At 46.0% G+C, this 14,505-nt stretch overlaps 1 protein-coding gene across 1 annotated transcript in view; it reads right to left on the bottom strand.

The window, feature by feature from the left end:
* The window catches only part of DNAH8 (dynein axonemal heavy chain 8), a 548,480-nt gene that overhangs the window by 150,855 nt on the left and 383,120 nt on the right, over nt 1–14,505 (bottom strand). The window contains exons 58-59 of the mRNA XM_074989796.1: nt 10,585–10,694; nt 1,798–1,961 (exon numbers count right to left, since the gene is read on the bottom strand). Of these exons, the coding sequence (XP_074845897.1) occupies nt 1,798–1,961; nt 10,585–10,694 (274 nt within the window). The remainder of the gene's footprint in view (nt 1–1,797; nt 1,962–10,584; nt 10,695–14,505) is intronic.

The following is a 14,505-nucleotide window of genomic DNA, read 5'->3' as shown; positions in this document are numbered from 1 at the left end:
GTAAGCACAGTATAGAGTTCAGTCAGCAGACCAACAGAGGCCTCCCTTACCCCATGAAAGCTACCACATTGGCGGAGAGGGGATGGGGACACAGGCCCATCTAACTCCACTGTGTCCCAGCCCAGGTCCCAAACAGCAGTGGAATTGACTGCCACTCTGCTTCAGCAGGGATTCACTACTCACTGACTTTGTATCAGGCCACCACTCTATCAGACAGTTGTCTAGTTTCCTTGACCTACTTCTTACTCTCCCCAGGTTTGATAACTTGTTGCAATGAGTCTCTGGTGTCTCCTCAGTGTATAGTGCCAATGGCAATCCCAGCAACTCCTCAGTATTGGTCAGGTCTGACAGATCTGGTAGCGTGGGTGAGTCCTCAGAATAACTGGCTGAGAGGTCTTGTATCAGCAGTGGGGAGAACACATCCATCTCCTTTGGCAGCTACTGTCTAACTAAGCTATATGGCCCATCTTTGAAATTTTCTGTTCCTGTCTGACACCTCTTCTTCCAGTACGGTGTATGTGACCTTCCTGGTTCCACATCTGTCTGTCACCCTGTCAATTTCTAAGGTGGTCATGTCTTTTTGCTACACTGAGCTAGCACTCCTATTCTTGAAAAGAGTGCCAAGGTACCTTCAATGACTAGTCTGTGTTTTATCAATAATTTATACATGTCCATGTGTTCAAGTCAAAAACGGATACATGGAATATTTTCCTATTTCCAAAGGACTTTGGCAGTACTCTATTTGGTCACCATATTGTTTAACATCAACATTGATTTATTAATGGGTAAGCTTGAGGAGGCAACTGTCAGAAGCACTGAGTTAAATACCATTCTGCTTCACAATCTTACATATGCCAATGATATCATATTGTTGGCTAAGTTGGGTGCACCACAGAAGCTAAACACCAAATTACAACCAGCTCAGTATTAGCCATAATGTGTAATAATAGCCATGTTGCAGAAGATGAGGGACATCAAATTGGGGGTAACCATGCCCAGCTCCAACACAGGAACCTTACCTGTAGAAAGTGGCTGGCAACATTCAGAGCCCCTTTCCTAACCAGCCAACATCTTATTGGTGTGCCCACCCCTCTGTGGTTACTTTGCAGTATAACTGTTTTCCCTACAAGACTTCTCCCTTTCCACGTTATGGGAACCAATCACATTCCAGCCACATCCCACTGTCCTGGCACAATCAAACCCTGACATTGCTTTAAAATAGGATAAGAAGAAGTCACACAACAAATTTGGTGGTCCGAGGTCTTACCATTTAAGAGGAGCTCTTGAACAGACTCACAGACACAGACACTTACAGAGGCGCAAACTCTCTCAAATATATAGTAGATATAATATATAAATATAATGGTCTCCCAATATTAATAAATATTGCAGAACATAAAATTATTGAATTATCAAATAACCACCAAAAATATACTCTAACATGGATCTCTGCGCAGACCTCCTCTTGACATCAGGCTGTGTCTACACTAGCCCAAAACTTTGAAATGGCCATTTCGAAGTTTACTAATGAATCGCTGAAATACATATTCAGCGCCTTGTTAGAATGCCGGCAGCCATGGCACTTCGAAATTGACATGGCTCGCCGCCATGTGGCTCATCCAGATGGGGCTCCTTTTCAAAAGGACCCCACCAGCTTCAAAATACCCTTATTCCTATCTGCCGTTGCATGGCCATTTCGAAGTTTTGGGCTAGTGTAGACATAGCCTCGGTGTAGGAAAAGAGTTAATAGGTCTCCCAGTAGTACTAAATGTTATAATACATTTACAATTATTGTACCTGTCAGTAATTACTCTATTGCACTCATGTTTAAAAAGTGCCAGGAGAGTAGTGGTATCCTCACATTCTTCTGCTTTTATAGTTAACATTCCTTGCCAAATTCGGGAAAGGTCTCGAAGATTGAAGATATAATGAAACTTGGATGGTGTGGGCAGCATCTTTACCTAACACAGAAAATACTGTTATTGTTCAAACTCAAAGCTATCTAAAAGGAAAGAAGAGCAATACACGCTGGAAATAATAATAAAGGTTGCACCTCTCTTGTCCAGCATCCTTGGGACCTGAACAGTCCCAAATGAAGGAATTTGCCAGACAAAAGGAGGTCTCCCTATTCTCCCAGCCTGCTGCTCCTATCTGCTGGTGGCTCTGCACCCCACGGATCTCCCTTCCTCTGCCCCCCTCCAAACCCCTTGCCACCGGCTTACCTTCAACCTGGCCTGTGGTGGATCTGATCCCAGACACAGCTGGGCTGCTGGCCACAGCCCCAGCTGCTGGCCCTGCAGAGGCCACTTCAGCCCCAATCAGGCTGCCAGCCATGGCACCGACTCTGGCAGCTAGTTCCAGCCCTAGCGAGGTTTCTGACCACAGCTCTGGCCCTACAGAGGCAGGTTCCAGCCATAGCCAGGCTGACAGCCACATCACTGGGCCTGTAGATGCCAGTTCTAGCCCCAGCTGGGTTACTGGACATGGCCCTCAAGCCCCCACTGGGCTGCTGGCCATGGTCCTGGCTCTACAGAAACCAGTTCCAGCCCCTACCAGGCTGCTGGTATGAATGACGTTATGTTGGTTTTGTATAATTTGTTCTTGTTAGCAATTATTTATCACTTTATTATTCTCTAGGTGCTTACAAATGGATTGTCTAATATTTTTTCCCAAAATCCTTCCAGGTATTGAAGCTAAGATGACTGGTGTATAATTCCACTGCTCCTCCATTTTCACCCTTTTAAAGTTAGGTACTATGTTTCCCACCTTCAGTTCTTTGGAACTGTTCTTGTCTGAGTCCTCAAAGATAATTGTGAAGTTGTTTGGACATATTATAAGGTACATTTCATGTGACCCTGCCAACTTGAGAGTGCTCACTTAAATATATCTTATTTATCTAAATGTTCTTTAATCTGTTTTCCCCCTATTTTCCACCTTCTGTTAATATTATTTGCATTAAACATCTGAGCTTTCATGGGGCAGATCCACTTCCTCACATCTGAGGAAGTGTGTCTGCCCCATGAAAGCTCATCACCTAATAAATTATTTTGTTAGTCTTTAAAGTGCTACATGACTGCTGGGTTGTTTTGTTAGAATACAGACGAATACAGCTACCTTTCTATTACTATTAAACATCTAGTCACAATTAAGATTTTTAGTGAAGACTGAACCAAAAACAGATATGGAAGAAGTCAGCCTTCTTTGTTTCATCTGTTATTTGCTCTCCATCCTCATTAAGGATGAATATTTTTCTTAAAATTTCTATTACTTCTAATGTCTGAAGTCTCTTCTTACTGAATTTTATGCAGTTATCAGTTGTAACTTATATTTTGCATCAGCCATTCTGATTCTGCCCATACGTGTTTGTGACACTTTGTTATTGTCACTCATCCTTAGCAACTGTCTTTGTTCCCAGTTTTTGTAGGATTCCTTTTTAATTTTCAGTTCATTAAAGGTCTCTTATGGGAACCATATTGGTGTCTTACTGGAATCTAGGCTTTTTAAAAAAGTAATTAATTAGCTCTTTGATTGCTGAAAGAGTCTTGAAAATGTAAACCAGGCATAACTGATACAATGATGTAAGCTTGTATTTGTAGAATCTGAAAGAGAAGTTACTCACCTGTGTAGTAACGATGGTTCTTCGAGATGTGTCCCCGTGGGTGCTCCACCTTAGGTGGCGGGCTCACCCCGGCGCCACAGATCGGAAAATTTCCAGCAGTCTCTGTCGGGTCGCGCATGCGCCAATGCGCGTCAGCCCTTCGCGCGCTTACGGTCACATGTGCGATCTGGTCCCCGCCAGTTCCTGATCAACTGCTCCAGATGTCCCTGAAAAATACGAAACAGAGCTCCGAAGTGGGGAGGAACGGGTGGGTAGTGGAGCACCCACAGGGACACATCTCGAAGAACCATCGTTACTACACAGGTGAGTAACTTCTCTTTCTTCTTCAAGTGGTCGCCATGGGTGCTCCACTGTAGGTGACTACCCAGCAGTAACCCCCCCACCACAGAAAAGGAGGTGGGTACCCAATTTATGCGCAGCTTGCCCTTGAAAGGACTGCTGTCGACAGGCGTGTATCCTCATCAAACATCCGGTGCATGGCGTAGTGATTGGCAAAAGTGTCGTAGGATGACCAAGTCACTGCTCTGCAGATGTCTCTCAGCGCGATTCCCTTGAAGAAGGCAGTCGATGCCACCATCGCTCTAGTGGAGTGAGCCCTGGGTGGAACTGGCAGAGGAGTCTTGCAAAGCTCATAGCACAGTCTTATGCATGACACGATGTGGTTTGAAATCCTCAGCGAAGATAGGCCTTCCCCTTCGACCTGGGTGCAAGAGACACCAGGAGTCTGTCCGTTTTCCGGAAAGGCTTAGTTCTATCTATGTACAAGGCCAACGCCCTTGTCACATCTAATAAGTGCAGCCGTGCCTCTTTGCTTGAGTTGTGAGACTTAGGATAAAACAAGGGTAATACTATCGGTTCATTAATGTGGAAGTCTGAAGAGACCTTTGGAACGAAGGCTGGGTGTAATCGCAAGACCACCGCTTCCTTTGAGAACACTGTGCAGGGCGGTGTGGCCATTATTGCTGCAAGCTCGCTCACCCGACGGGATGATGTAATTGCAAGAAGCAAGGTTGTCTTCATGGTAAGTAACCGAAGGGGAACCGTAGCCAATGGCTCAAAGGGCGGTCCCAACAGCGTGTGGAGGACCAAGTCCAAACTCCACGACGGCGGTATCGGTTTCCGAGGGGGATATAGATTTGTCAACCCCTTTAAGAAGCGCATGACAACAGGATGGGCGAATATGGTTGATCCCTCCTCTTCGTGTCGAAAAGCTGATATAGCCACGAGATGAACCTTTATCAAGGATAGAGAGAGCCCATTTTGTTTGAGTTCTAGTAGGTAGTCCAGAATTGTGGTTTTAGGGGCGTCCAGAGGTGTCAACTGCTTGGAAGAGCACCAGGAGGTAAATCATGTCCACTTGTGCTCATAAGTCCTTCTGGTGGAAGTCCTCCGACTACACTCCAGGACTTGCTTCACTCCCTCTGAACATGTACTCTCTAGGGCGCTGAGCCATGGATTAACCATGCCTGTAGGCGGAGTCCCTGTGGGTGCGGATGCAGTATTGACCCTCGAGCCTGTGTGAGATGGACCGGTACTGCTGGTAGGGGAAACAGCCGGCAATGTGCCATGCGTAGAAGCAGTGGGAACCATTGTTGTTGATCCCAGGTTGGAACTATGAGTATCATGCGTGCTCTCTCCCTTTTGGCTTTCTCCAAAACCTTGTGTATGAGTGTTGTGGGAGGGAACGCATAGAGTAGAGGGTCCTTCCATGGGATCATGAAGGTGTCCCCCAAGGATCCCTGTCCTATGCCCGCTCTGGAGCAGTACTGGGGACATTTCTTGTTGTTGTGAGTGGCGAACAAATCGATTTGGGGAAACCCCCATTTGTGAAACACTCGGTGGAGCAGGTCGGAACGGATCTGCCACTCGTGCATGGGCGTAAAGTGTCTGCTGAGTTGGTCCGCCTTTACGTTGTGGACACCCGGCAAGTATAAAGCTCTTAGGGTTATTGTTGTTGGCAATGTACCAGTTCCACAACCGGACAGCCTCAGCACAGAGTGCACAAGATCTGGCCCCTCCTTGTCGGTTTATATAAAACACGGTGGAGGTGTTGTCAGTATTTATCCCGACTACTTTCCCGTGCAGGTAATTCCGAAAATGTCTGCACGCATTGAACACTGCTCTGAGCTCTAGTATGTTTATATGCAGTGTCTTCTCCACGGAGACCATAAACCTTGAGTGGCTTTGTTGTCCATGTGCGCCTCCCATCCCATATGGGATGCATCTGTTGTGAGAAAAACAGTAATTTGTGCTTGGCGGAAAGGTACTCCTACTAGTAGGTTCTTGGGGTTTGCCCACCATGCCAGTGACCTTCACACCTCCGTTGTGGGTGATACCATCCTGTGAATGGTATGGGCTGATGATTTGTACACGGTCGCCAACCAATGCTGCAAGCCTCGCATGTGCAGTCTGGCATTTTGTGCCACAAACGTGGTGGTTGCCATGTGCCCCAGCAACTGTAGACATGTTAGGATTGGAACAGTGGGGCTGTACATTATTACTTGTACCAGAGATTCAATGGCGCGAAAACGAGCATTGGGCAAGTATATTCTTGATGTAACAGAGTCTATTCGGGCTCCTATAAATTCTATATTTTGTGTGGGCTCGGTTTTTGACTTTGAGAGGTTGATGATGAGGCCCAGTGAGGTAAATGTGCTTGTGGTGATGCGTATCATCTGTAAGACCTCCGCTTTGGAAGTTCCTTTCAGCAGGCAGTCGTCCAAGTACGGAAAAATGAAGACGCCCTGTCTGTGTAGGTAAGCTGACACGACCGCCAGGGTTTTGGTGAAAACTCTGCATGCCGAAGAGAGACCGAATGGAAGGACTCTGTACTGGAAATGTTCTTTGCCTACTGTGAACCGGAGGAAACGTCTGTGCGCCGGATGAATTGTGATATGGAAATACGCATCCTGTAAGTCGAGGGCTGCAAAACAGTCTCCATCGTCCAGTGCCGTGATTATGGAAGCAATTGTAGTCATTTTGAAGCGTTGTTTGCGCAGATACCGGTTGAGGGCCCGTAAATCCAGGATGGGTCTCCAACCTCCTGTCTTCTTCTCTGTCAGGAAGTACCGGGAGTAGAAGCCTTTGCCCTGGAATTGTTCCAGTACTCTCTCCACCGCCCCTATGAACAAGAGGTGGTCCACCTCCTGTTTTAATTTTATGTGGTGAGAGGGATCCCTGAAAAGAGGCCTGGTGGGAGGATTCGGTGGTGGCAATGATTGAAAAGGGATTGTGTACCCCGTGGCTATAATCTCCAATACCCATTTGTCTGTGGTGATGCTTTGCCATTGAGAGTAGAATGGCTTGAGTCGATGGTGAAACATATGTTGAGATTGGCACCGAGAGACGGTCTTGTTTTGCAGTCCCCGACGTACCTGTTAAACCTGCTGTCTTATGCTTTGTCCGGAGGGGGCGCGGCCCTGCTGTGGCCGACGTCTAGGGGCCTTGTACTGTTATGGCTGTTGTTGGCACCCCTGATCATACCCCCACTGAAAATGGGTGCACTGTGGTTGATAATTATAATGCCCTTGCTGAGGGTAAAACTTCTTTCTCCTATATGGCGGGGTATATATACCCAGGGTCCTAAGTGTAGCTCTCGAGTCCTTACTAGAGTGTAGAACTGAGTCAGTTGATCCTGCAAATAATTTCTGCCTGTCAAAAGGAAGATCTGTGATTTTTACTTGCAGATCCTTGGGAATGCCGGACGTCTGGAACCACGATTCCCTGTGCATTACCACCGCAGTGGCTGTGGAACGAGCCACTGTGTCCACTACGTCCAAGGCAATCTGGACTCCTGCTCGTGAAGCTGCATAGCCTTCTTGGACGATTGCTTTGAGGACCGGCTTTTTATCCTCTGGGAGGAAGTCCATGAGGGAGGTGAGTTTAGAATAGTTGTCGAAATTGTGGTTCGACAAATGAGCGGCGTAATTCGCCATCCGTAGCAGTAAGGTAGATGATGAATAAACCTTTCTGCCAAGGAGGTCTAATTTCTTTATATCCTTGTCTGATCCCCTGGATTTATACTGGGACGTTTTGGCTCTGTCTTGCGAGGATTCAATCACTAGTGAATTAGGCTGTGGGTGACTGAACAGAAATTCCATGCCCTTGGCAGGGACAAAGTACTTCTTATCCGCCCTCTTGTTAGTAGGAGGGATGGAGGATGGAGTCTGCCATATGTTAGTGGCTGACTCCATAATTGCATCATCCAGTGGTATGGCTATCTTAGATGAAGCCGGAGGTCTGAGGTTTTTGAGGAGCTTATGGTGTTTCTCCTGCACCTCCGCCACTTGAATGTCTTGTGATTGAGCCACCCTTTTGAACAGCTCTTGAAACTGCTTTAGGTCATCTGGGGGAGAGATATCTCCAGGAACAACAGCTTCATCTGGGGAGGACGAGGAGGCATCGCTGTGATATATCTCCTCTAAGTCCTCAGGTTCCTGACTCTGTTCACATGGTTGCACTTTTAAGGTTTCCAGGTGGAGTTCCAGATCCCTTGAACCAGTCTCTGACTGGGAAACTCGTGGTGTTCCCCCAGGTTGAGGCTGTGTGCTGTGATGTTGACGAGGCATTGACGGGGATCTACGCTGAAACCCAGAACTCCTGTGCCGATGTCCCGTATAGTAAGGACGGCCATAGCAACAAGGGCAAGGGCCCGGTGATGGGGACCTGGACCACAACCTGAAAACGTAGAGGTGATATGAAGAATGGCGTGACCGTCGAGATGACACTGACATAGGCGGGGATCCCCTGCGATCGTATTCATAGGGATCCCTGCTTGAAGTTGGTGAAAAATGCCCAAGTCCAGGAGATGGTGGTTGAAGGAATGGAGATGGAAGCCTGCGGCAGGCTGATGGAGTTGCTGCCCGCTGAATCTCTGGGGGAGAGCGAGGTGATAATGGCAACGCAATGACCTCAGGGGAGGGGCTGCGGTGCCGGGTCTTTGCTTTCGCTTTCCCCTGCTCGGGTGCCGCAGGTGTTCTCATCGGTGCCGGGGGGCTCAGCACCGTAGTCGGTGCCGTGCTGGGTTCCATTGCCCCCAGTGCCGCACTCATTGCCGCTGTCCTCGGTGCCACTCGGGAAGTCTTGTCCGGCACCGTTGGGCTCCGTGCCGGGTGCTCTTGCTCCGGTGCCATCAGGCTCAGTTCCACAGCAGCCGGTGCCGACCTTTCCGGTGCCTGCACAGCCCTCGGTGCTGCTCCTTAAGAGCTGGAGGCCCCTGCACGGGCACATGCGCCGCGGCCTTCCCAGCAGAAGAGGCCAGTGGGCCCAGGCCCCGTGTTCCACTCGTCCTGCTCATAGAGGTAACTGGCAGGGATCGAGTTGGTGAAGTCTTTTTCTTCTTCTGCACCGAGGAGGTCAGAGAGGCCGCCTCCTTCTTGTGCAAACCTGAAGAGCCCTCCTTATGGGGCTTTTCTGAAGTTGCAGGTTGGAGGGCCTTGTCAAAAAGGAACATTTTGAGTCTCATCTCTCTGTCCTTTCGAGCTCTAGTTGCTAGCTTAGAGCAATGGGGGCATTTTTGGGGGACATGGGCTTCCCCAAGGCACCGAATACATTTACTGTGCCCGTCTGAGGCAGGCATGGCCTCCCAGCATGATTCACACTTTTTAAAACCCGGTGAGGACATTGTTTAGCTTTAAGTCTTTAAGGTCCTTAAGTGCTAACAAAGCACTTAGCAGTCAATTAAAGCGGCAACCGATAACCGTTAACAGTTAAATAAACAATGTTGAAGGCTTTTAGATACCGGGCCCGCCGAAGGCGGCTGCCTCCATCCTTTTTCTCACTCCCTTTTCCTTTTAAAACTATGTACATGCTAAAACTAACTTACTATAACAACTAAATAACAATTAACTATAACTATAACTATTATCAATAAGTAAAACAGAGTTTATCTGTCTCAGGCATTGGAGCCAGAGTGGATTCCGTCTGCAGCCGTTGGCAGTTGAGAAGGAACTGGCGGGGACCGGATCACGCACGTGACCGTAAGCGCGCGAAGGACCGACGCGCATCGGCGCATGCGTGACCCGATGGAGACTGCTGGAAATTTTCCGATCTGCGGCGCCAGGGCAAGCCCGACACCTACGGTGGAGCGCCCACGTGGACCACTCGAAGAAGAAATAACTTTCAGAGGTGTAAACTACCCCATTTATTTCAATGAATACTAACTCAGATGATCAATAAAACAATGTGTATTTTCTCTTTGATAAACAGTGAAAGATGCTACTTTTGTTTTGGTCTGCACAAATGTTTTACTAATATATTTTAGTTAGGGATGATTCACTTTTTTAACCAAAAAAGCCATACCAATGTAAAATGTTGACGTGACTGTGTCCACACTAGGGGTGTAATACAGTTTAACTACACCAGTATAGTAAAAATGGTATAACTTTTGTGTACAGAGGAGCTCCTGGAAAGTAAGGGAAGAATTAAATTATAAAGATTAGCATGAGCTATTGCGAGTGACAGCTCATTGACACCAGGAGTGAGCTGGCTTGTGGAGTAACGCCACTCTCTCCCACCACTTTGCCCTAACTGAAATAATCTAGCAGAGCCCAGTGGAGCATTTGAGACCCTTCTAAGAGGAGCTATGATCAAGAAGCACAGCAGACCATATGAGTTTAATCAAGGGAATGCCCGATACAAAGAATCCAGCACAGCAAGAAACCCCCCACTAGGGAAAGCCAAAACCAAGGGGCCCAGGAAATATTCTTGATCATATTTAGAACATCTGCATAATCTTTTGTGATTGACATTTCATGTGGGTTGATCTTATTGTGCAGCATAATTTGGAAGAGCATCACCCCTGTTTACCCTTCTCATGGATCTTGATCACAGTGAGTAACCACTGTGGGTAGTTTTAGGAAAGATTTTCTTTCAAGTTCTGTAATAAGTGCCTAAGGTACTTTATGGTTAAAGGTGCCCTGTTAATAAATAGTGAATACAGCTCCATTATTTCCTGTATTCTGTACCTTAGTCCATTGCCACAATATTCTGCCAGCTGGAACTAATTTCTTTACCATGTCACATATTTCAGGATTGAATTTTCTGCATGGATGAAAGTATCCACAGCCAATTATTCCTGAAAAATAAGATGAAATATATAATTTCAGAATGATTGCAAGATATAATTCATTCTTTCCTAAGAATTAAAGGTTATTTACCTTACAGTAGCCATGGTTCTTTGAGAGACACTATCTATACAGATTCCACTTCTGGTGTACAGACCCCCACCTGCACATGGGATTGGAATTTTTGTTGGCCAACTGTCCATTGGGTCTGTGTCTGTACCCTATTTTCCTTTCACACACACACACACATCATCTCCAGAGGGACATGAAGACTGAAATGGGCTTAAACATCTTTCAGTTTCTTTACCATTACAGAATTCAACTAATATAGGATTCTGAAGTAGCAGAGAAGAAAGCTATGTCAGAGAATCAATGGAGACAATACATCTCAAAGAAGTGCAACTGTTGTAAGGTAACTAAATAACCATTGGGGTGCCAACAGCCACCGTAGGATACAGGGCAAGGTGGGAGGGGGGTTTGGCTCTGTGTCCCAGAAAGGGCAAGGCCAAGAGCAAAAGGGGTGGGGCCAAGGACAGTCAGGGTTCCCCCTCCACTCCCTCGCTGCCATGGCACTTCCAAGGGGCCCAGAGCTCCAGATGCTGCAGTTGTCAAAGTAGCAGCAGTGGCAGCCAGATCTCTGTGCCTCTTTGAAGCACCAGGCCTGGGGACAACTGCCATCTTTGCCCTCCCCAACCGCCCTACATTGGCAGGCCTAGTAATAATTTTTTCTTCTTTGAGTGATTGTCAACATGGATTTATCTTCTAGTGGCTAATAACTAAGTATCTCATATTCAAGCAGTAGTGCCTAAGAGGGTGTCAGATCTTGAGGTCTCAACTAAGCTATAGTGCTAGATAAAGCATGCACTGACCCTTATGTAGCTGTCCTGAACATTTTTTAAACTGATGTCCTTTCCAAAGGAGCTGCAGAATTTGCCTGAGTCCTGGTGAAGTGGGATCCAACCAAATTTAGCTAACTCACAACATGATCTAATACAACTAGGCATCATTGGGTAGTCTTTGGGTGGATATTGTTTGACCTTTCATCTTATCAGAAAATGCTGCATCCATCAAAGAAGAGATCCTAAAGGCCCTGTTCTGTCAAGATCATATGAAAGAGCCTTAAATACAGCCAGGGCAAGCAATTTGGCACACCCTTGTTCAAGTGAGGCTTGGGAAAGAAAACTGGATAGTTAATCATCTGATAGCGATGAAAGTCTAAAGCAATCTTTGGCAAAATTTATGGTTAAGTGTCAGGGTCAATTTGTCTTCAAGGAACACCATGTCAAGTGGACCTTCTACAAGAACCCTTATCCTTTGAGATGATGGTAGAGATGCAAAAAGCCATTTTTATGGATAGACAATATAGACAGCAACTTGCTCAGGGCTCAAAAAGAAGTGACATTAATTCTGCTAAAGACTACATTAAGGTCCACTGAGGGAGAGGACCTATGGCATGCAGAAATTATATGAATAAGGCCCTTGAGAAATCTAGCAGTTGTAAGGTGATAAAACTATAGGACAGGAAGTGACTGTGTATTGTTGCTAACTGTGCACCTACTGAGCTGTTGGATAATCCTAAATGCTTTATTAAGAGAAGAAGGCCAAAAATAGTAAGTTGGGGCTTCTAAGGGAGATAAGTGGCATTATATAGCCAAAAGAGAGAATCTTTTCCATTTGTCTGCATCATTTAGTCTAGATGGGTCCTTTTTTGCTTCATATCAGTAGCATGGACAAAAAAACGAAGTCTTTTGACATCATTTGACCAGCCCATACATATGTTGTCAGATGAAGATATGGGTATAGTCTCTGATCCTTTTTCTGGGAGATCAAATAATATTAGGTAAGACAGACAATAGTAAGTAAGTGTGAGTTAACAGAATAATCAGTTCCATAAGGCAAAACTGCCTAGACCAAGCTGGGGCCTGCAGAATCACTTGCTGAATTCTGCCTGAATTTCCTTGGGACTCTAAGTATTTATAGGAGTGGTAGACAAGCAATTAGTGGATAAACAGAGACCATGAAATGAGTAAGCATCCAACAGGAAGCCTGGACTCATACTGGTATTTCTTTTTGCAATCTGCATCTAATAGGTCAACTGTTAGGTATCCCTACCTGCAAAGCTGCTCAGTGGGAATAGTCTTTAATAGACCATTTGCAAATTGCCTGCTGAGCTAGTCCATTAGAATATTCTGCAAGCCTGGTAGTGCAATCTTACTTGTATAAAATGTGTTCAGTGGGGGAGGAATTAATGTGCTTTTCCCTGTCCATTGACATAAAACCTTGTGTTGCCTGTCATTACTTGGACTGTTAGTCTATACACCACAGGAAGAAATGTTGTGAACTCTGGACAAATACCTCTAAGTTTCAGAAAGTTTATGTGAAGGTGAGTATCAACAGGCATCCAGAACCCCAGGTCTGTAAGTAGCCTAGGTGAACTTTCCACCCAAGTGTAAAGGCTGCTGTCACCAGTAGCAATGTAAAATCCTAACACAGAGATAACCGTATTAGTCTATATTCTATCATAACAAAAAGGCAGTCCAGTCTTTAAAGTGCTACTGGACTGCCTTTTTGTTTTAAAGTAAAATCCTGTGTATCTGGTTAAACGTTAAGTTTAACTGGTTAAATAATTAAACGGGGGAGGGAGCTAGGCTGGAGTGGCATGTCCACCGTGGACAGGGTATACTCTGACTTGGTTGTAGTTTCCCTGTCCATGACACACTCCAGGCCACTGTGAACCAAGGCAGCTCTGGTTGGGCTCAAGTGCCCCCCACCTAGGGCACTTCAGGGCCAGGCCCACCAAGGACCAGGTCTGCTGCAGGCAGGCTGGAGCTTCCCTGATCACTGTGAGCCCAGTCTGGGCCATGAAACACCATATGACTGAGTAGCCAGAAGAGATCTATGACTCCTTTTATTAGGTCTCAGGAGGGGTAACTTAGGCCTCTTCTCTCTCCGGAAACAAATGTTTTATCCTACCCATTTCAGATGATTGGATAAAGGAGGACATAGCTGCCCTACCAGCCAAGTGAATGACTATTTCTTTGAGGAAGGAGCCAAGGAGCTTGGAGTTGAGCTGCAAGTCACAGATGCACTAGTCAAGGAAGCCTGTTCAGGCCCGATAGGCCCTTTTTACTCTGGTTCTGAGGAGCACCTCATTGAGAAATCCAGAAAAAAAGTTTAAGAAAGGCATCTCTCACCTTACATGTTCTCTTGGCGAAAGAGAAACAGAGTGATCATCTACTAGGGATAACACAATCTCCAACACAAAAAAGGCACTTCAGGTACCCATCATTAAACTAAATAACCACATCATAAGAGGGAAACAATTTGTACTCCAGGGACTGGACATACATTAGATCTAGCTTGATGGACTTGTGTATCTGAAGGTGCTGAGAAAACTTGTTGATGTGATTGCAGAGCCATTGGCCATTATCTTTGAAAGATATAAAGATAACTAGCTCTGTGGACATGGCAAAAGTGGTGGATGTGATATATGATAATTTTTCAAAGCTTTTGATACAGTCTTCTATAGCATTCTTGCCAGCAAATTAAAGTAGTATGGCCTGGATGGATGCACTAAAGTGGATAGAAAACTATGTAGATCATCAGGCTCAAAGAGTAGTAATCAATAGCTCAATGTCTAGCTGGCAACACATATCAAGCAGAGTAACACAGGATTCAGTCCTGGAATCATTTTTGTTCAACGTCTTCATTAGTGATCTGCATGATAGATTGCTTTTGCATCCTCAGAAAGTTTGTAGATGACACTAAGCTTGGAGGGACAGGTAAATATGTTGGAGGATAGTGATAGGGTCCAGAGCTACC

This window comes from Carettochelys insculpta, chromosome 3 (genome assembly GCF_033958435.1).
Source record: "Carettochelys insculpta isolate YL-2023 chromosome 3, ASM3395843v1, whole genome shotgun sequence".
Taxonomy (NCBI): Eukaryota; Metazoa; Chordata; order Testudines; family Carettochelyidae; genus Carettochelys; species Carettochelys insculpta.
This window is presented reverse-complemented; position numbering and strand designations above follow the sequence as displayed.